Source organism: Ranitomeya imitator, chromosome 2, assembly GCF_032444005.1.
Source record: "Ranitomeya imitator isolate aRanImi1 chromosome 2, aRanImi1.pri, whole genome shotgun sequence".
Taxonomy (NCBI): Eukaryota; Metazoa; Chordata; class Amphibia; order Anura; family Dendrobatidae; genus Ranitomeya; species Ranitomeya imitator.
This window is the reverse complement of record NC_091283.1, coordinates 146,433,624-146,455,527: the sequence shown is the minus strand read 5'-3', so window position 1 is coordinate 146,455,527 and position 21,904 is coordinate 146,433,624. Positions and strand designations below refer to the sequence as shown.

Genomic DNA, 21,904 nt, shown 5'->3' with positions numbered 1-21,904 from the left:
TGCTGTTGACGAATGGAAAGGCGAAGGAATTTTTGCAGAGGGCAAGCAACCCGAATGTCGATGGATGCCGGAAACTGCACCTTTTTCTGTTGAAGTAATGGCTGAGCGGAGGAACTCCATCCAAAGAAGGAGGACCATGTCAAAGGTTGTTAGAAGTTTGAGGTCCAGGGTCGATCTTACTTTTCGTTCCCCTGTTTGGAACCAAGATCCCTTAGATCTAGACTGTGCTGGACAATCCTTATACAATCCTTTGTGAGTCTCCCGCTCAAAGGATTTGATTGGCCAGTTGTTGCTGGTGTGAATCAAGTTAGTTAAGGTCTCCAGCCAGGAGACCATTGCTCTAGCAATCCATGCGGCCGCTAGGGAGGATAGAGCGCTGGACTCGAAGCCGCAAGACGGAACGAACCAGATTTGCTATCTGACAGTCCGTGGTATTTTTAATTGATGACCCATCAGGTAGGGATACTGGTAGGAATACCACAGGAGATTCTACCCGGTTAATCTGCCCCATGGCAGAATGTGCGGCTGCATCCAGCAGGTCATAGTCTCTTGCCATCTCCTCTTTTCACGGTGCAGAGATAAAAATTAGGCACCCTCGATCCATCAACCTCTTAACAGGGAAGTGGAGAGGAATTGTCCGCCTTCTTGCATCATCCACTAAATAGTGGTGATGCAGAGGGGGGAGCTCGTACGCCAAAAAGGGTGCCTCTATATGTCCACAGAGTACAGGTCTCCAGGTGGACAGGACAGGTTGTCTGGCGTTAGGCCTGGATGCAGAAGAGGAAACATGGAGACGACACTCCGTGAGCTCGTCTGTTGATGGTGTGGGGAGATTGGTGCCCTTTAAAAGGACCCGTCGCCCTTAAAAAACAGGCCAGGCATGGCATCCCAAGTAGAGGCTTCTGTCCAGTGAATCGCTTATCCGAATTGAATGGCAAATGCTCTCGAGGGAGTTTAGTCTCTGAAGCTCTGGCAAGCTCAGGCAATATCCAATCCATATTCAGAGCCTTGTTGTCATCAAATCATTGGTGAGGGAGCAGGAAACGAAAAACTTCCGTTTTCTAGATACCTGTATGTTTCTAGACGCCTGCACGTTTCTAGAATACTTGCGGCCCCTGCTAGCCGACGGCTCCCATGTAGGATAGGGACCATGTATATTGGTCCTGCGAGCACTCCAAACACAGAGGGTACACAGAGGGATTCAATCTCTTGGTCAGAGAACCATGGATTGGTCAGTGAAGAAGTCCACTGAGGGGAACTAAAGGATAAAGCTGGGGTCGGCGGCGGAGGGCTCCTCGGACTGATCAAGCGCTTTTAAGACCAGGAAATATTGGTCATACGCCTTTAAGACCAGGGAATACTGGTCATGCGCCTTTAAGACCAGGAAATACTGGCCATGCGCCTTTAAGACCAGAGAATACTGGTCATGCACCTTTAAGACCAGAGAATACTGGTCATGCACCTTTAAGACCAGAGAATACTGGTCATGCACCTTTAAGACCAGAGAATACTGGTCATGCACCTTTAAGACCAGAGAATACTGGTCATGCGCCTTTAAGACTGGGAATACTGGCCATATGCCTTTAAGACCAGGGAATACTGGTCATGCGCCTTTAAGACCAGAGAATACTGGTCATGTGCCTTTAAGACCAGGTACTTCCTTACCCGGGTACTGATGTAGAGTCGATGTGCCCCTTTAATGCAAAAATAATGTCACCCCAGTGTGAGCTGGCCGGGTGGACCAAGATGGCCACCGGGAGCTGCAGAGTTGATAAAATCTCGCAGAGAGCGAGAAGCGCCAATTTGGGGAGCGGAGCCACAAGCACGATGTTGAATAGGCCCAAGCCGGGCCTAAATTTCTGTAGCCGGCGGGCGACACCAGCGGGGCGTTCCAGGCAAGACTTCCAGGATGCGGCCTACAAATCGGCCGAAGCCGGGGACTAAATTTTTGCAGCCATCCAGAGCGTTACCTCAGAGAGGTGGGCCACAGGGAAGTGGCTGAGGCTGCCTGTCAGCATGTGGATATCCCACTGAAGATGGATCCACTCACCACTGGTGCGCGTCCCGGCATGGAGCCACCGCGGATGTGGGTTTCAGCGCTGTTCTGTGCAGCGTGGACGGTGCAGGGATAAACCTCAATCCATCATCCCTTTGTTAGGGAGGTGGAGAGGAACCGTCCGCCTCCTTGTGCCATCCGCTTTCACAGTGGTGGGACAGTGGGGGCTGCTCGGACGCCATAGAGAGGGGCCTCTGTACATCCACGGAGCTCAGTCCGGGTGGACAGGGCCAGTTGTCCGGCATTAGGCCTGGCTCCAGGAGAGGATACATGGAGGCGACACTCCATGTGCTCGCCTGCTGCTGGTGTGGGGAGATCGGGACCATGAAAGGAACCGTCGCCCCTGAAGTGAGCTCAGGCATGGCTTCCCACGTCACAGGAAAGGGTACGGGGAGGTATACTCGCCGTGCTCGTCTGTTGATGGTTCGGGGGAGATCGGAACCTTGAAAGGATCCGTCGCCCCCTTCACTCCGTTAATTAAAAAATAAAAATTTACAGAAAAGTAAACAATAAAATAAAAACGTTGGGGTCTGAAACAGACCCATGTGCCTCCTACAGACACTAAGCAAGAACTGGTTAGCTGAGAGCCAGCAGGAGGGTGTATACTGCAGGGGAGGAGCCGAGTGCCAGCAGGAGGGTGTATACTGCAGGGGAGGAGCCGAGAGCCAGCAGGAGGGTGTATACTGCAGGGGAGGAGCCGAGAGCCAGCAGGAGGGTGTATACTGCAGGGGAGGAGCCGAGAGCCAGCAGGAGGGTGTATACTGCAGGGGAGGAGCCGAGAGCCAGCAGGAGGGTGTATACTGCAGGGGAGGAGCTGAGAGCCAGCAGGAGGGTGTATACTGCAGGGGAGGAGCTGAGAGCCAGCAGGAGGGTGTATACTGCAGGGGAGGAGCAGAGAGCCAGCAGGAGGGTGTATACTGCAGGGGAGGAGCCGAGAGCCAGCAGGAGGTGTATACTGCAGGGGAGGAGCAGAGAGCCAGGAGGAGGGTGTATACTGCAGGGGAGGAGCTGAGAGCCAGCAGGAGGGTGTATACTGCAGGGGAGGAGCTGAGAGCCAGGAGGAGGGTGTATACTGCAGGGGAGGAGCTGAGAGCCAGCAGGAGGGTGTATACTGCAGGGGAGGAGCTAACTTTTTTGTATCACTTCGTGTCAGCCTCTTATTGGCAGCAGCATACACCACGGTCTGTGTCCCCCAATGAGGCGAAGGAGAAAATACATTATTAGGTAGAGGAATAAACAAGCATTCCTGATCACAAGTGGATATTCCATCATTAATTACATTTGCTATGAATCTTAAATGGAATCTCAGTAGGATCATCCCTCCTGAGCCGTCTATAGGGGCATGGAGGTCACAGGAAGCTGAATAACATACAACAGCAGATTCTGAAAAATTGCCCTTGAATAATAGGTGAAAAAACAACAAAAGCACCCCCCCATAATTTATTAAGTTCTATATGGTGGACATCTCACCTCTTCCTCCACTCGCTTTGGTTTTCCTAATATATGCCGACTGTATTTTGGCGAAGGAGATTGAGTTGGCTCCAGAGTTAACTGTCTGCAAGCAAAGCAAAAGGAGACATAAAAGGCACTGTATGCACCACGGAGAAGAAACCTGTACAATGCCAGCTCAGGGCTTATAGGTGTGTGGAAAGTATACCATGAAGTTAGAAATAAAATGTACACATTATTAAAAGGTCATACATAAGAGGTTATAGTATTAGGGGGTGTGCACATACCACCATCTTGCACCTACCAAGACTACAGCCTATTTCTTTTTTTTTTTAAGGCAGCACATTGTTTTAGAAAATGTATTAAAAGATAGCTTTAAATCTCATCATTTGCTGAATGACTATTGCAAAAAATCCTAATACATTTAAGTTTGTGGGTTTTATGTTAAAATTTTTTTGAAAGAGTTCACTGGGTATGAATACTTTTTCTAGGGTGTGTGTGTGTGTAATATATATATATTACACACATACACACACACACACTAGATGGTGGCTCGATTCTAATGTATCAGGTATTCTAGAATATGTAGGTAGTATACAGCACAGGCTACGTACTATATTGCACAGTGACGTGGTATATAACACAACCGACGTAGTATCTAACATAGCTACGTAGTATATAACAGAGCTACGTAGTATGTAACACAGCGTACGTAGTATATAGCAGAGCTTAACAAAGCCACGTAGTATATAACATAGCCACGTAGTGTATTGCACAGGTATGTAGTATATTGGTCAGCCACGTAGTATATAGCAGGGCCACGTAGTATATAACATAGCCACGTAGTATATTGTAGAGCCACGTAGTATATTGCACAGGCACGTAGTATATAACACAGTCACGTAGTGTATTGCACAGCTACGTATTTGGTCAGCGACGTAGTATGTAACAGAACCGACACAGCCACATAGTATATTGCACAGCTACGTAGTATATAAGAGCACGTAGTATATTGCAGAGTCGACGTAGTATATTGCACAGTCACGTTGTATATTGCCCAGCTACATAGTATATAGCAGAGATGTAGTATATGACAGCGCCCACGCAGTATGTAACACAGCCCACGTAGTATATAGCAATGTGGCATATAGCATACGCAGCATCAATAGTAAAAAGTTGGTCACACAGGGTTAATAGCTGCGTTACCGGAGTGCATTACACCACGGTCCGTTAACACTGGCATTAACCCTGTGTGAGCGCTCAGCGCTGACTGCAGGGCAGTAAAGCAGCGGCCATTTCGCTGGCAGACTATGGCCGTCGCTGATTGGTCGTGGCAATGGTCGTGGGCGTTTTGCCACGACCAATCAGCGACTTGGATTTCCATGACAGACAGAGACCGCGACCAATGAATATCTGTGAGACAGACAGAAAGATGGAAGTGACCCTTAGACAATTATATAGTAGATATATATACACACATATATTTTTTTTTTCCATATGTGCCGATATAACTTAGATAAATCTGCCCCCTTTGCACATATCCACCTAAATATGCCCATCAAGACTCTAGTTACCCTCCAGCTGACTTCCAGTATAGCTCTTCTATGTCTCCTCCACTGATCCACTGACATAAGAGTATTCTAGATTTAGAAATCACTGTTTATCAATTCACTGTATAGTCCTTTAAAGTAGCCTGTCAGTCCAATTTCATCCTTGGCTATCTACATTGTTTGCTTATTATTTCCAGCAGAGACTAAGTCCTCCATTGCGCTCTGCCTGCACAACAGAACTTTGGACAGCCAACACGATGTGAAACTGTGAATGATATTCTGTTGATGCACATGGCAGAAGATAATCCTCTGCCATGTGCATCAACAGAGCAGCATCTGCATCATTAATCTGTCAGATGGTTACAGCTATGTGAAACTAGAAGCACAGAGGAGCAGAAGGAGATAAGCAAAAAAAGTTCAAGAAAGAATCTTTATTTTGCAGTTTGCGTGTATATTAACAATTTAAGGCATACAATAAAGTATTTCAGTAATAGAAATATTTTCTGGCACTCACCCTTTTGCTTTAAATACATAAAGTCCTCTATATTTTGTGCACATACAGTGGCTGGATAACAGAGACCATACAAAGGATTTTTGTGGATATTGTCCACGCTGCTGAACAAATGGAAATCCGGACGTATTGATGATAGGGAATGGTGGTTTTATTCAAGGCATTTCGAAGTCTATATAACAAAGAGCACAGATCGCCTACGTTCAATTCACATGTTATTCAGACTCTCTGTGAGGTTTGTAATCCCACCTCTAAATGTTCATAGAATAATAGAGGACTTTTATGGAATAAAAATCACAAGAGTGAGTGCGGTGGATTATTTTCTTATTTTGAAGTGTATAGTTACATGTTATTTAGCTTCAAATTTCAAGGGAACCAGTCATCAGGTTTTCCCATAGAAACATACAATCAGATAGAAAAAAATGTACATCAGAACCGTATAGATCAAAAAACATATCACATTTACGGTAAATACAAAAACATTTTCATATAATAAAAATAAATATAAATTAAATAGTCTATATTATCTCTCAATCCAATGGGTGTTCAAAATATATACATCCTACCACACTATTTATACATAATATCATATATAGAAAAGATCACTGACAGGACGTGTACTTATTAAATCAAGACTTGGAGAGCGTTCTCAAGTACGTCACCTGCAATGGGACATGGTGCCAACCCACACGTACGTTTCGGCACAATGCCTTCCACTGTGACCATAATAAGGTATTTTTTTGGCATCTGCAGACTGGATTGGGGACTTGTTTTTCATAGCATTCCAGTATGCTGTAAAAAGGACCTAATGGTTCTGGCAGTACTTCATATGGGAAAAAACTGGTGACAGGTTCCCTTTAACATTTTAGTATTTCTCTACATTCTACACGAATTATCCACAACTTGGTACATTTGCTCTTAAATTAATCCCAATATTATAGACAAATGTAACAAAAAATGTGGCAAAAATACAATGTAAGGAAAAAAAAAGGCAATATTATAATTTACATGACCATATCTATGAAAATACAGAAAGAGCAAAAAACAGCTAATTACATGTAATAAATAAGGGAAAAGGACATTTCAAAAGCAAAACAATAACTTGGAAATACCTTTTCCTGTTTGGTGCCAGCACAATATTGCCCCTCATTAAGCTCAGGATGAATTGAAGCAGCTAGAAACAGATGGAAAACAACTGAACAGATTAGATACTAGCATGTGATACCATAAAGTAGCTTTTGTTAAAGGGAATATGACAGTAAGATTAACCCGCCAAACTGCATATATCGGCAGGCGCGTCTGAACACCAAATCCTACAAAAGATTTACAACTTATCTGTTGCAGCATCTCAGAGTAATTAGCATTTTAATGTATAAGAATATTAGATATTAGGTGCTCTGGGCGAGACAGAGCACTTCCCGAGCATGGGCCTCCCCAGGCAGCTTTCCCACCCAATACTGGTGCTAGGTGGGAAGACAAGCTCAGGGAGGCAGTGCTGGTGCTAGGTGGGGAGACCAGCTCAGGGAGGCAGTGCTGGTGCTAGGCGGGGAGACCAGCTCAGGGAGGCAGTGCTGGTGCTAGGCGGGGAGACCAGCTCAGGGAGGCAGTGCTGGTGCTAGGCGGGGAGACCAGATCAGGGAGGCAGTGCTGGTGCTAGGCGGGGAGACCAGCTCAGGGAGGCAGTGCTGGTGCTAGGTGGGGAGACCAGCTCAGGAAGGCAGTGATGGTCAATAAAGGCAATGCATAAGCAAGTATGCCATAACGTACATGAAAAGTAGTATGGATATCGCGCTACAGCTATGACCTAGAAAATACCTAATACCAAGAAGAACCGCCTTGAGTATTCATAAACGCGCTGGTGGACTCTTTTGGTCCTAGCAAGGCTCCTTAGCCTAGTGACGTCACACGCTGCAGCGACCACTAGCAGCCGCTTTTCTCTCGGTTTTTTTCCCCGCGCATCCAGTCACGCCGCCGGTCGGGGCGTCTTCTGGCTCTGCACGGCAGATACCGGTCATATTGGGACCGGAGCACCAAGCGGTAGTACTCGCTCACCACCTGCGCTTATGAATCGAACAGCTTATTAATGCCAAGTAGGTAAGAAACCAGCTTTGGTCTGGATACCTCATTGACTGACCAACATACGTTGCCAATGCTTATAAGCGTATACATTTTATGCCTATCCTATCCGGAACGTTTATAGCACTATTTGGAGAAAGCATCACTCCTGTATCACATAACACTGGTGCTTGTTACTCAGTCTCTAGTGTGTATAGTGGTACCTACACTCGTTCACTACATACCATCAGGCACGATTTAGCATTAGCGCCGGACACCTATATTTTTCAGTGTGTGCAAGGTGGAATTGATACCTGGTATTATACACCACACACACTCTTTGGCGGGTGCAGTGGGACTAACCTATTTTGTGCACAAGCGTCAGGGTTAAGATTCACAATTTGGAGCTGATTATCTAGAACAGTATTAAGCAGTAGTTTCAATTAGACATTCTACTCAAGGCGGTTCTTTTTGGTATTAGGTATTTTCTAGGTCATAGCTGTAGCACGATATCCATACTACTTTTCATGTACGTTTTTCTTCACTCTGACAAAGTTAGAACAGCGTTTGTCGTGGTATCAGCAGCTTCAGATTTTTTTTAGGGCCAGTGTGTCTCTTGAAGTATGCCATAACATCTACCTATGCACCCATTTTCAAAAATGCTCATTAGTAATGTGTGCCAAGATGGAAGAGTTTGAAATTTGCTAAACTCCGTATACCCAGACATCTGCTGCAATCACCAAGCTAGCTTAGCATAGCATACAGCAGTGCTGCATGCTGGAGTGATGTGTGCAGAGTGTTGGTGTGGTTGTTAAAATGTCTGTCATTTCTTGCAGTTCATGGCAGCAATCTAATGGCATCACTCCCAACGTTTCCACCACCTAAATACTTGCCAGTAATTGTGGCTGTCCTAGACAATGGTTCTGAATTGCTGTGATATACAGGTGAGAAATGACCAGCCAAGTGCAGCAGTCTCCAATGAGGTGGGGTAGGAGGGTGGGTTCTCCCCTTGGTGACATGTATAGATGGTCTACTGCCAGGAACAACAGCCAACTCTACCCAGTCACAAGGTTCAGGAGATGTAGAACTTCCCTAGTGGACATATTTGATTTCCCCAAGCATTTAGCAGCGGCATTGTGTATTTATGCTAATTGTCGCATAGGGTTAAAAACTGAGACACTTATTAATGAGTAATGGTCACACACAATGTCAAGCCACACCATAACTTTGTGCTACCACCACCAGCAAGAACGGCATAAGTCACCTTTGACAGAAGCTTTTGCTGCTGGCTGTGTCTTCTCCTTAGTGAAGATACTTCTTTCCAGAGATCTCGGTTTTCTCTACAAAAATTGTATTAAAATAAGACATTTATTTTAAGTATAAAATGCTAAAAATATAAAAGCAAAAAAGCAAACAAAAACCGCTGTCTTTTCGCTAGGATCGTGCATTGATCATGTGGGTTTAAATCCCACCAAGGAAAACATCTACAGAGTTTGTATGACCTCCCCATGCTAGCGGGGAGTTCCTCCAAAGACATACGGATAGGAAATGCAGATTGTAGACTGTGAGCCCAATGGGGACAGCAATGCTGATGTCTGTAAAGCGATTTGGTTCTATAAACGCACATACAATAGATAAATCAGCAGACCTGATGACGGCACAAGTAGAGGTAGACCTTGAAAGCCATTAGATAATCTTTATATACACATCTATGAAGGAAAGCTCAATGACTGATCTCATGAGGAGCAGGGGATAAACAGATTTATGAGACAAGTTGATTTTTAAAATTTTGCACAAGGTTGGCCACATTATCGCAAAGAATGGGTCAGCTGGTTTTGGAGGGGTGAAAAATATCTTTCATGGCAGGGTGGATAAAAATCAATGTTTTTTTTTTTTAAATAAAAAAAAAAAAAAAAAAAATCGGATTTTTTTGATTTAAATCTGATTTTTTTGATTTAAATCGGATTTTTTTTTATTTAAATCGGATTTTTTTTAATAAACTGCTTTTTGAGGAAAATATTTTACCATCCAAAGGTTCTTCCATCATGAGATAAAGCTGAGTTGTTTAACTCAGTAGAATAAAGGCTGTAGAATAAAGGCTGTATATGTGTAACATTCACAATGCCATGCTCTTCCAGAGGTTTCTGTAGGATTAGTGGGCAGTTTCTCTCCTATATTATCACAGACGCTCGCTTTACTTACGCAGTTCTCAAAACTGAATTTGACTCCGCAGAGGTCCCAGCCTCTTCTTCACGGCAAAAATGTTACAACATGAACAGAGTTGAGAAAAAGACCTTAATCCTATTGTTCTACAAACCTATGAATACAGAATCAACCCCTTCAGTGCCAAGTCCAAGAAGTTAGACAATATGTTTTTGATTGTTTGGAGTGGAATAGATCTGCACAACACAAGAAGAATGTGAATCTAAGTGTGAGGAGGAGGAAGGGCAAGCAGACAAGAAAATGAAAGTGAAACTTTGAGCACAATACTGCAGCATAGCCACAGACAGACAAGTCTGGATCTGTTTGTGTGTACGATCTGAGGTTTATTACATTCTTTCCTTATAATGGCAGCAGGCCGTAAAAGAGACCCAGTTTGGGAATATTTTAATGAAGCTCCTTCGCCTATCGGTAAGGCAGGCATGCGTGGAAAATGCAAACGATGCAACAAAGAGATGCAAGGCCTGGTGGCGCGAATGAGGCAACATCATGAGAAGTGCGGTGATGAAGATGAGCTTCATTAAAATATTCCCAAACTGGGTCTCTTTTACGGCCTGCTGCCATTATAAGGAAAGAATGTAATAAACCTCAGATCGTACACACAAACAGATCCAGACTTGTCTGTCTGTGGCTATGCTGCAGTATTGTGCTCAAAGTTTCACTTTCATTTTCTTGTCTGCTTGCCCTTCCTCCTCCTCACACTTAGATTCACATTCTTCTTGTGTTGTGCAGATCTATTCCACTCCAAACAATCAAAAACATATTGTCTAACTTCTTGGACTTGGCACTGAAGGGGTTGATTCTGTATTCATAGGTTTGTAGAACATTAGGATTAAGGTCTTTTTCTCAACTCTGTTCATGTTGTAACATTTTTGCCGTGAAGAAGAGGCTGGGACCTCTGCGGAGTCAAATTCAGTTAGGTAGAAACTTTGATTTAAATCACTGATTTAAATCAAGCCTTATTGACTAGTGATTTAAATCGTGATTTAAATCAGTTAGATTTAAATCAAATCCACCCTGTTTCATGGTGAGTTTTCCAATTGAAGACTTAGTTAAAAATGGTCTGCGGTAAATGTCCGACAACTAAATGTATGCAACGTTCCTCTGATCCGGCAGGAGAAGGCTGCACTTGAATGAACAGATCAATTAGAAGAAGGAAGCTTGTGTATCGTACAATTTGGGGAGAGGGGATTAATTAAGAATGGCATTTCATATGATTCAGTAAAAGATGTGCCAAATCCACTAAGACAGGCAAGCCAAAATGGCATGTTTTATGGAGTTTTTTGACAATTTTTTTGTTTTCTTTTATTGAATGCTACTTGCAAGTACCCAAGATTTTTTCAATACAAACAAGTCAACAAATGCTTATCTCTGACAGTGTCGTAAGCATATTCCAAGAATGAGCTTACAGGAACGTACAGTAGTCCATCTATCAGATATACAACAGTTACATCATCACAAATATCTCAATGAGAAGCAGAGGGTGACCACATCGCTTCACAGAGCAGCCTTTATACCTGTACGCACAGCTCATCTTCAGGGAATTACAGTCACCAACAAGCCGTCTACAATCTCTTCCAGTACATAGATATCAGAATGAGACATAGCAGTGGATAGTGTAACGCTGGACACTAGTCACACCACATCCCAGGAACTTCAGAGAGCAACCCCTTTTTTTTTTTTTTTTTTTTTTTTTTTTTTTTTTACACACTATATTTTCATACGAAATTATGATGGTTTAACATTTTTCCCTTGAAAAAGAGAAGGCATTTCCCTCATCCATCTCATAGCTATAGCTTTCCTGGCCATAAAAAGAACTTCAGGGGGGAAAGTCCTATCACAGTGTGGCCATAATTCGTCATTCACAATTTCAAGTAAAGAAATCTCTGGTTGTACAATTAGCCATGACAGTACTATCCACTGTCTCAGTCAATGGCATTACAACCAATTTGCTCCGGTTTATTTGAAGACTAGAATAAACTCCAAACCGATTAGTCAACTCTATTCTTCCAGGTAAAGATTGGTCCAAGGGTGACAGGAACAAAACAAGGTCATCTGCATACGACCCTACTTTGTCCATTCTATCAGTCAAGTCAATGCCTTTATATGTTGTCCAATTCTCAAGGCAACTGGTCCTGTCGCCAAGGGAAACTGCATCAGTGACAAGGAGAAGCCCTGTCGAGACCCTCCTTCTAGATTGAAATACAGCCAATCAAGCTGACTAATACACTTGCCTTTGGGCGCAGTCAGACAGCCGTACAAATGGTAAATTGTTCTGTAGAGTCCAAATTAGAAAAAGGAGATTTTTGTGTACTCACCGTAAAATCTTTTTCTCCGAGCCAATCATTGGGGGACACAGGACCATGGGTGTTATGCTGCTTGCCACTAGGAGGACACTAAGTAAACACAAAGAGTTAACTCCTCCTCTGCAGTATACACCCCTTGACTGGCCAGTCACGACTCAGTTCGGTAGTAAAGCAGTAGGAGTAAAACCAAGACAAGTAAACTATGTCCAATACTGAGGAACAAAATACAACAACAAACAGCCAATAGGCTAACAGGGTGGGTGCTGTGTCCCCCAATGATTGGCTCGGAGAAAAAGATTTTACGTTGAGTACACAATAATATGCTTTTCTCCTACGCCTCATTGAGGGAGACAGGACCATGGGGCGTCCTAAAGCAGTCCCTGGGTGGGGAGCAATTGCACTGCTAAAACCCCATGTACCATTGGCTTACTGAGGTACCGCTGTCTGCAGAATGCGCCTGCCAAGGGCAGCGTCTGCCGAAGCCTGGGTATGAATGTGATAGTGCTTCGTGAAGGTATGCAGACTGGACCAAGTCGCAGCTTTACAAAGCTGTGCGGAAGCCTGATGCCGAATGGCCCAAGAAGCACTGACCGACCGAGTCGAATGTGCCTTAATCCCTGCTGGGACAGGGGTGTTCCTGACGCGGTAGGATTCCTGAATAGTGGAGCGAATCCACTTGGCTAGAGTGGCCTTTGAGGCAGGTAGACCTTTCCTATGTCCCTCTGGAAGCACGAACAGGACATCCGACTTACAGAAGGGAGCCGTGCGAGATATGTACCGCCGAAGAGCTCTAACCACATCCAGAGTATGGAGAGCTTTCTCGATATGATGGGTTGGTGCCGAACAGAATGACGGCAAGACAATGTCCTCATTTAGATGAAAGGAGGAGATGACTTTAGGTAGGAAAGAGGGAGAAGTTCTCAAAACTACCTTGTCTGGGTGAAAAATAAGGAAGGGGGGGTCAGCAAGAGAGTGCCATCAACTCAAATTCTCCTGATTGATGTAATCGCCAAGAGAAAGACCACCTTCCATGAAAGGAGGGTGAGAGATGTCCTGCAATGGTTCGAAAGTGGCCTCCTGAAGAACTCCGAGAACCAAGTTAAGATCCCATGACGCCAAAGACATTCTATAGGGAGGGACCACCCGGGAGGCTCCTTGGATGAATGTCTTAACCGGCAGTCTGGAAGCGATCTTTTGTTGGAATAGAGCAGACAATGCGGACACTTGTTCCTTGAGCGAGCTCAGGGCAAGGCCTGACTCTAAACCTGACTGGAGAAACTCCAGAATGGAAAAAACCGAAGGAGAACGTCCATGGGTATTGCACCATGAAAAGAAGATGCGCCAGGTGCGATGATAAATGCGCATGGATACGGGTTTCCTAGCGCGAATCATGGTAGAAGAAACCCCTGGAAAGAATCCGGCTTGGGCTAAAATCCAGGATTCAACGACCGCGCCGGCAAAGACAGGGCCCCGGAGTCCTGGTGGCAAATCGGGCCCTGTGAGAGAAGATCCATGCGATCTGGAAGCCGCCAGGGGACGTCGGCGACCATTTGGACAAGTTCCGCGTACCATGCTCGGCGCGGCCAGTCTGGCGCGACGAGAATCACCGGTCTCCCCTCTGTTCTGATCTTGTTGATGACTCTCGGGACCAGAGGAAGAGGCGGAAATATGTATGGCACCTGGAACCGATGCCACGACAGGACCAGAGCATCTGCCCCGATGACGCGAGGATCGCGGGACCACGCAATGAACTGGGGAACCTGGTTGTTGAACCTTGAGGCCATGAGATCCACATCCGGCGACCCCCAGTGAAGGCAAATCTGCTGGAAGACTTCCGGATGGAGGGACCACTCGCCCGAGGCAAGACCTTGGCGACTGAAGAAGTCCACTTCCCAATTCTCCACGCCCGGTATGTGGATCGACGAGATGAGCGAGTGATTGGTCTCGGCCCAGCGCAGGATGTGGGAGACTTTGAGCATGGCTGCCCTGCTGCGGATTCCCCCTTGTCGGTTGATATACGCCACGGCTGTGGCGTTGTCGGATTGGATTCTGATGGGATGGCCTGCGAGAAGGTGGTGAAAGTTGCGTAACGCAAGAGTGATCGCTCGAATCTCCAAGATATTGATTGGGAGGCTCGACTCTTGTGGACCAACGACCTTGTGCCGTGTGGTGATTGAAAACTGCGCCCCAGCCCAAAAGGCTGGCATTGGTGTCACCACTAACCAGCGCACTGGAAGAAAGGACTTCCCTTGGTTCAGGGAGGACTATAGCGTCCACCACCTGAGGGTCTGCCTGACCTGTGGGGGCAGGCAAAAACGACGGTCGATGGGAAACCGGGCTCCTGTCCCAGGCTAACAGAAGCACCTGTTGCAAGGGACGGAGATGGAACTGCCCAAACGGAATGGCTTCCATTGCCGCCACCATTTTCCCAAGGATGCGCATTGCGAAGCGAATGGAGTGAGACTGGGCAGGAGAGCTTGCGTGCTCCCTGTTGTAAGGACAAGACCTTCTCTGGACGGAGAATGACTAGCCCGCGGGAAGAGTCCAAAATCATGCCCAGGAAGCAGATTTGCTGAGCCGGCACTGGAGATGATTTCTCGAAGTTGATCTTCCAACCCAGGGGAGAAAGAGAATCCACGGTGATACTTACAGACTTCTTGCAGGCAGACTGGGACGGACCCTTGATTAATAGGTCGTCCAGATAGGGCAGAACTACCACTCCCTGGGCGTGAAGAATGGCCATGACAGCCGCCATGACCTTCGTGAAGACTGAGGGCGGTGGCAAGTCCAAAGGCCAAGGCCACAAACTGGAAGTGTTCTTCTTGGACTGCAAAGCGCAGGAACTGCTGACGAGCGGGAAAAATTGGAATATGTAGATAAGTATCCTTGATGTCTATGGATGCAAGGAACTCTCCTTTTTCCAGGGACGCGACAACGTAACGGAGCGAGTCCATCCTGAAGTGTCGGACCCGTACAAACTTGTTCAGCAGTTTGAGGTCCAGTATGGGCCGTAGAGTCCCGTCCTTCTTTGGGACCACGAAGAGGTTGGAGTAAAACTCCTTGAACCTTTGGTGTTGAGGTACCGGAGCGATGACACCGTCCCTTTGAAGCACCTGTATGGCCTGAAGATGTGACGCTCTTGATTTGGGGGGAGAAGACTGGAAGAAGCGCGGAGGGGGGATGGAAGAAAACTCGATTTTGTATCCGGAAGACACGAGCTCTCTGACCCACTCGTCGTGAACGACCGAGAGCCAATTTTGCCGGAACGAAAGAAGGCGTCCGCCTACTTTGTTGGTGTCCGCTGGACACGTCGACGAGTCATTATGCAGAAGGGATGCGGATGGTTTAGGGGCAGAAGGTCTCGGTCTGGGTTTCTAGGAACGATTTGGTCTGTATGAGAACTGGGGATTTCTGTTTTCCCGTCGTCCCAAACCAGGGGAAGAGGAGGACCAACTTGAGTTGTTACGAAAGGACCGGAATCGAAACTGCTGTTGATTCCGAAAAAGCCGGGGAGGTTTCTGCTGGGGAAGAAATTTACTCTTCCCTCCAGTAGCATCAGAAATGATTTGCTCTAGTTTCTCCCCAAATAAACGGCCCGCTTGGCAAGGCAGAGAATGGAAGCAGAATCTGCTCGCCAATCGCGGAGCCATAAGACCCTCCTGATGGAAATTGCGTTTGCAGCCGCTTGTGCTGCACAATTCACCGCATCTATGGAAGCGTTGACTACGAAATCTCCGGCCTGAGCTATCTGGTTAGCTAGTCTGGCCGCCTCTGGGGGAATATTACTGCCATGGACGGTAGAAGTTAACACCTGCCCAGGCCACCATTGCCTTTGCCACCCAGGTAGCTGCAAAAGATGGAAGGAGAGCTGCTTCTGAGGCCTCAAAGACTGAGCGAGCTAGATAATCAATTTAACGGTCAGAAGGATTTTTGACTGATGAACCGTCGTACAGGGATAAGACTATTTTGGATGCGAGTCGTGATACGGCAGGTTCCACAGAAGGAGAGAGAAGCCACTCCTTCACCAGATCCTTGGAGAAAGGATATTTAACTTCCGTGGCTTTTTGAGCCATAAAACGCTTCTCCGGGTGTTCCCTGTGTTTTTGGAAAATGTCCTGAAACTCAGGGTGATTAGCAAATATCTTTTGGATGCGTTTAGACTTTTTAAAAGATACGTGTTCCTGAGAGGAAACGGATTCGTCGTCCACCATTAGTGTTTTGTTGACTGCCTCAATAAGGGAGTCAAGTGTCTCCTGACCGATAGAGGAGTCTTGGGTTAAAGATTCCTCCGACTCGCATACTGAGTCATGTACGCTGCGACCCGCAGGGGAGGGGGAGCGAGAAGATGAGTGACAGATGCTGAAGCTCGAGCATAGACAGGATATGAGAGAAGGGTCCTTTTTCTGGCACCCCGAGGGTCCCATAGAACGGTACGCCCCGAGGTCGGACGGCCCCGCACCGTCGCCAGATTCCGTCGCAGCCGACGGAGGGGAGTTCTGGCTTAAGGAGGACCCTTGGAAAAAGTCCAATGCCTTGACCACGGACTCCATTGAGCGTGACAAGGACGCGGCCCACTCAGGAGGGTTAGGCTCGGTGGAGACATTGGAGGTGGCGGCAGAAGGCGGCTGCGCACAGGCCGGGTCACAGTTCTGGCACAAAGGGGTATTGTGGGCACGTGGCAACGCAGAATTGCAAGTGGCACATGAAGTAAAAAACACTGTGCTTTTTATTGCCCCTTTTTGCGTCCTTAGATTGAGACATAGTGTATGTCTATACTCCAATTAGACTGCGAAACCAGGGCTATGGGAGCAGAGAAGGGGTTAAGCTTTTCCCTAAGGAGTGGAGCAGCTTACCCACGGTCCTGTGGTGTCCCCGGGGAGGCAGAGAGGGAAGGCAGCGTTTTCGGCTGGATGTTCCCAGCAGAAGTGGAGTCCCAAGATGGCGCAAGAGATTGGCAGGGCACTTCTCGTTCAGAGTGAGAAGCGCCTTAGTAGTGGGCGGGGCTTCAACAGTGGGTGGGAATTTTAAGTTGCGGTCTAGTCCAGCAGAAGCCGGGGACTTAATTTGTGGAGCAAGCCGGCGGAGCGCGCCGGCGGGCACGGTGTAGCGCCGAACGATCGCCGCTGTCACCAATCAGCGGCGCCTCTCCCCAGGGACCCGGACCGCATCCTCCCACGCTGCAGCGTGAGGAGGGGACTACTCAACGAGCCTCGGTGCGGCCTCCAGCTCAATCGGTCCTCCCTGCATCGGAGGATGGAGAGCATCATATGTGTGCCTGCCGCAGGGGACTTATGGCTGTGCCGCCGTGCTGATGTGCCTGCCGCAGAGAACTTATGGCTACCGTGGGGACTACAAGACACCGAGGAGGGGGCTTGAGTGCGGTGGAGCCCGGGAGATGCACATGAGAGGTATACTCTATGTGCTCGCCCACCTATATGGGGGAGATCAGGAACGAGTAGGAACAGTCGCCCTGGGTTTAGGTTAGGCGTGCCCCATTCGTCGCAGGAGAGGTACGGAGAGGTATACTCGCCGTGCTCGCCTGTTGATGGTTCGAGGGAGAGCGGACCCTAAAAAGGAGTCCGTCACCCCCTTCACTCCATTAGATAAAAAATAAAAATTTACAGAAAACAAAAAATAAAATAAATGGTGGGGTCTGAACAGACCCAAGTGCCTCCTACAGACACTAAGCAAGAACTGAGTCGTGACTGGCCAGTCAAGGGGTGTATACTGCAGAGGAGTTAACTCTGTGTGTTTACTTAGTGTCCTCCTAGTGGCAAGCAGCATAACACCCATGGACCTGTGTCCCCCAATGAGGCGTAGGAGAAATTGTTTTTGAATGTTTCTGTTATTTGAAGATTGTTAACAAGAGCACTTCCCTCATGGTGTGAATCCCACCATTTTGGCTAGGAAGAGGGTACTAGCCTTCAGGTCTTCTTTCCGTGTACCCTTTGAGTTGGTGTTATTGTATTAGGCGTCTTTTACACATACCGGGTTTTTTACGGCCTGTTATTGCGGGCCTTATCAAAGCAATTTTCACGGTCTGCCACAATAACGGACCGCAAAAAACTTGCAGATCGCCGTTTTTCAGGTTTCCAATACTAAGGAAATAGTATTGGAAAAAAAAAAACACGTTCCACAAAACCGGACGTCACGGTGCACCTCAAAAACAAGCTTCCGTTGTTTTTGTGGCCCCTTTGATTTTCAATGGGGGCCATGTCCGTAAGCTGTGAAAAAGATCGAGCAGGCTCGATCTTTTTTCACGGCCCTAAATACGGCTCACCGTGAAATTATTGCGGCCCAATAGAAATCTACTGGGGCCAAAAAAACAGGCTGCAAAACAACGGTATGTGTAAAAGAAGCCTTACCCAGAATTTGTGCTTTTTTGTATACGAACTCGGGATGATCCAAAAGGAACTCCTCAATCATTTTAATCTTCTTGAAAGCCTTGTGATTACGACATACTGCTGCTGCATACTGACGGGTATGTGGAGACGGGGGATGTGAGGGGGTTTAAAAGGTATGAATAAAATTAGCTCTTCACACAGATTGTACTTCCTTCAAGGAGGTTCTTATCAGGCTTGAGCCATATCCTTTGCTTGCAAATCGTTTCATCAAGAACTCAGGGACAGATATAAATCAATTGACCCTTGGGAAAATTAGTAGGCCATGCACGGAGGTGACAGCTAGTGATAAAAATAAAGCTGTTTGAATCCACCTCCTTTCAATAGGTCTTAATGGATAAAAAATCCCAGTCCACAAAAATAGTCAAATCTAAAATATTAACACTGACAGAACGGAATGTAGAAGAGTAGGCCATAATTGTCGTGATTAATTTCCTCAAAAAAGTTTATCAATGAATCTAGAACCTTCCCAGATAAATAGATAAACCGGCGCCGTAGGACCAGGCCCACCCTCACCCTACCTTGAGTTAAAAAAAATATATATATGTCAGACTCCTCCCAATAGACTCATTAGCTAGGGGCAAACCTGGACCCCATGGCTGTACCCCAGATCTGAAAGTAAAATTGTTGATCATAAGTAAATGTGTTAAAATAAATTTGATGCAATATTGAATAAACTCAAATTTGTGCTTCAGTGTATTCCTCTGTTTTGTTCAAAAAGTGATGTTGATGTTTTGTTTTTATCTCGTTTTCTACTAGCACGTTCATACTATAAGAGAAAGTATTTTAGCCATTTGCATTTACAAAAGTGCAGCAGTACCATAGTTTTTACTCTGTATTCATTACAATTTCTCACGGGTCAGCACACAGGGCCTGTTGGTTTGCCAGCAACTTTCAGCACACATTTATGTTCACCCTTTTACTGGCCACTATTGTTATTTGTGTATAGAAATACAGTGTGTATATATATATATATATATATATATATATATATATATATATATATATATATATATATATATATATATATACACATATATATATGTATATGTGTTTTAAGTGCTGACTACTATACAACTTATTAATTTTCACTAGCTAAGTTAACATGGAATCCATTTGCCACATACCGTCTCATATTTTCCAGCTTAGTATCCATATTGCTTTGCACATGTTTAAGATCTTGCAACTCCGTAACTATTTTCTGTAGATCTTCCTGAGTGAGATTAGGATCGTCCGCCTTCACTGGAGGCATCTAAAATACAAATGAAGTCCAGAAGTATTAATCCACTGACTAAGTATAACTATTTGGTATGTTATGAAAGTGAAAATGCTACGCTAAAATGTTAAGACCAAAAATTCTGAATTTATTCGCAAAATAGTCTCAGAAATAAGAAAGACAAAAACCAACAGCTGCTCATGGTGGCAGATACTATTACGTTGCTAAGGAGAATGTGGCAATAATTTAAGGCTATGTTTTCAATCACATGAAATTGAAAAAGCAGGATTGATTTCATATGTCGTGTTCAATTGAGTTGACTTGTATTATATTGCTCGACACTTTTTCCAATGCATTTATCAACTATGATCTGTGAATAAATCCTTAAAGAGGTTGTCCAGGTTTGTGGTGAAAGTCTGCACTCATTACTTATAAATTCTCAAAACGTGCAGATCTCATACTGCCCGGATTCTCTGATGCCGGTGGAGAGCATGGGTGTTCATGTATCCGTAAGTACATGATTTGCATACTTCTGGCACATTCCGATTAGACGTGCATGGTCTCACTCAATAGGAGCGAATGGAGCAAAGCGGAGTACGTCAAGTCACCTCATCTACTCAAATCGCATACTTGTCATGTCACTGCCCGCTCTCACCACCGGCACTGGGAGAATCCTGAAAGCATTCAGTGCACTGTGAGAGTGACTGTAGACTTGCATTCCAAATATGGACAACCCCTTTAAACGGGCAAGAAAGCCTGATTCCAGGGATGCATCACTTACTGGGCTGCTTGGCGTAGTTTTCATAGAATAACTATTTTCTCTGCTATTATTATCACCTTTATCTATGCATAATATGTTCTGTTTTTATCAGTCGTTTTTTCCTTTACCGTTTTCCAATATTTGTCTGTGTAATCCGTTTGCACTTTCCAACCCCATCCTATAGGTTAAAATTTGTTGTCATTATCGAGTCTCTGTACAACTCACCTGTGTGGGGAATGGGGGAAGTAGGCTGTGATACACACCATGATTTTGGCACTTTGCTGAAACGCGTCGGTTTTGTATACATGATGTTTGAGCAGAGAAATGTGTCATAATAAAACTATTATTTTGTCAGAACAGTCTCCTGGGAACCCTACACTTGCTACATAGATGTAATTGGCTTTAAAAGAATTAAATGCTTCTGTACTGAGGGAATCCACCAAACCACAAGGACACAACACATTTCATTAGGCAGCATACAGGTCATCATGGATTGAGAATAAGGCTTTACACTAACATTCATACATACCTTTCGTTTGATATTTTCTAAAAGCTCGGCCTTCCCCTTTTTAAAAAACTGATGTTGGAACTCAATTCCTGAGCCACCATCACATTTCAAAAGTCCACTCTCGAGACTCAACACTTTCTTGAAGCCATCTATAAAAATGCAAATCAAGTTGTTACAAAAATGGGAACTATTTGTAGACAGCACATTCTCTGATCACTTGATTCAGCGCTGGGATATCAATCGGTTCAGGTGTAGGCGCTTCCACCTGTCCCATAGAGGTGGAAAGGAGCAGCAGTGCACATGCCGGACCTCGCTCCATTAATCACACTGAACGGATCAGTAGTACGCAGAGATGAGTGAACCAGGACGTTAAAGTTCGGGGGTATGTACCTGACGGTTTGGGTCAACACAGATTTCAATGGGGTTCCGGGTCAAGTTTGGCTAAAGTTCGGTTGGGTACCAAAACCCAAACATCCACGGGTCGGCTCATCCCTACTCCAAACTAAAGCTGAAAGTCTAGTTTTACTTTACAGATGGACAGAGTCATCACAAATTTTAAATATTTGGAATAGTGATCACACCATGCACATTAGTTATACGTCTCTACTTGGTGCAACTGAAACCACGAGTCTCCCTACCACACGCCATGCTCTGCCATCATGCAATACTGCATTTAAAGGGGTGTCTAGGCTTGTCACAAAAGTCTGCAGCCAATCTATATGCCTGCAGACTTGTGAATCCTCGCATGCACGTGAACGGAGTGAGGCCGTGCACGTCTAGTTGGAAGTGTGCACTTCGCATCCTTGCAGTTTCATGAACGTTTTGTCTTGCCACTGGAGAATCCTGACAGTACACTGAGGATACACAAGTCT

The 21,904-nt window shown here is 45.6% G+C and overlaps 1 protein-coding gene across 1 annotated transcript in view; it reads right to left on the bottom strand.

Moving 5' to 3' along the window:
- The window catches only part of LOC138662153 (heat shock factor protein 3-like), a 54,887-nt gene that overhangs the window by 15,583 nt on the left and 17,400 nt on the right, over window positions 1-21,904 (bottom strand). The window contains exons 3-7 of the mRNA XM_069747355.1: window positions 21,054-21,181; window positions 19,676-19,800; window positions 8,886-8,961; window positions 6,679-6,740; window positions 3,527-3,611 (exon numbers count right to left, since the gene is read on the bottom strand). Coding sequence (XP_069603456.1) covers window positions 3,527-3,611; window positions 6,679-6,740; window positions 8,886-8,961; window positions 19,676-19,800; window positions 21,054-21,181 — 476 coding nt within the window. The remainder of the gene's footprint in view (window positions 1-3,526; window positions 3,612-6,678; window positions 6,741-8,885; window positions 8,962-19,675; window positions 19,801-21,053; window positions 21,182-21,904) is intronic.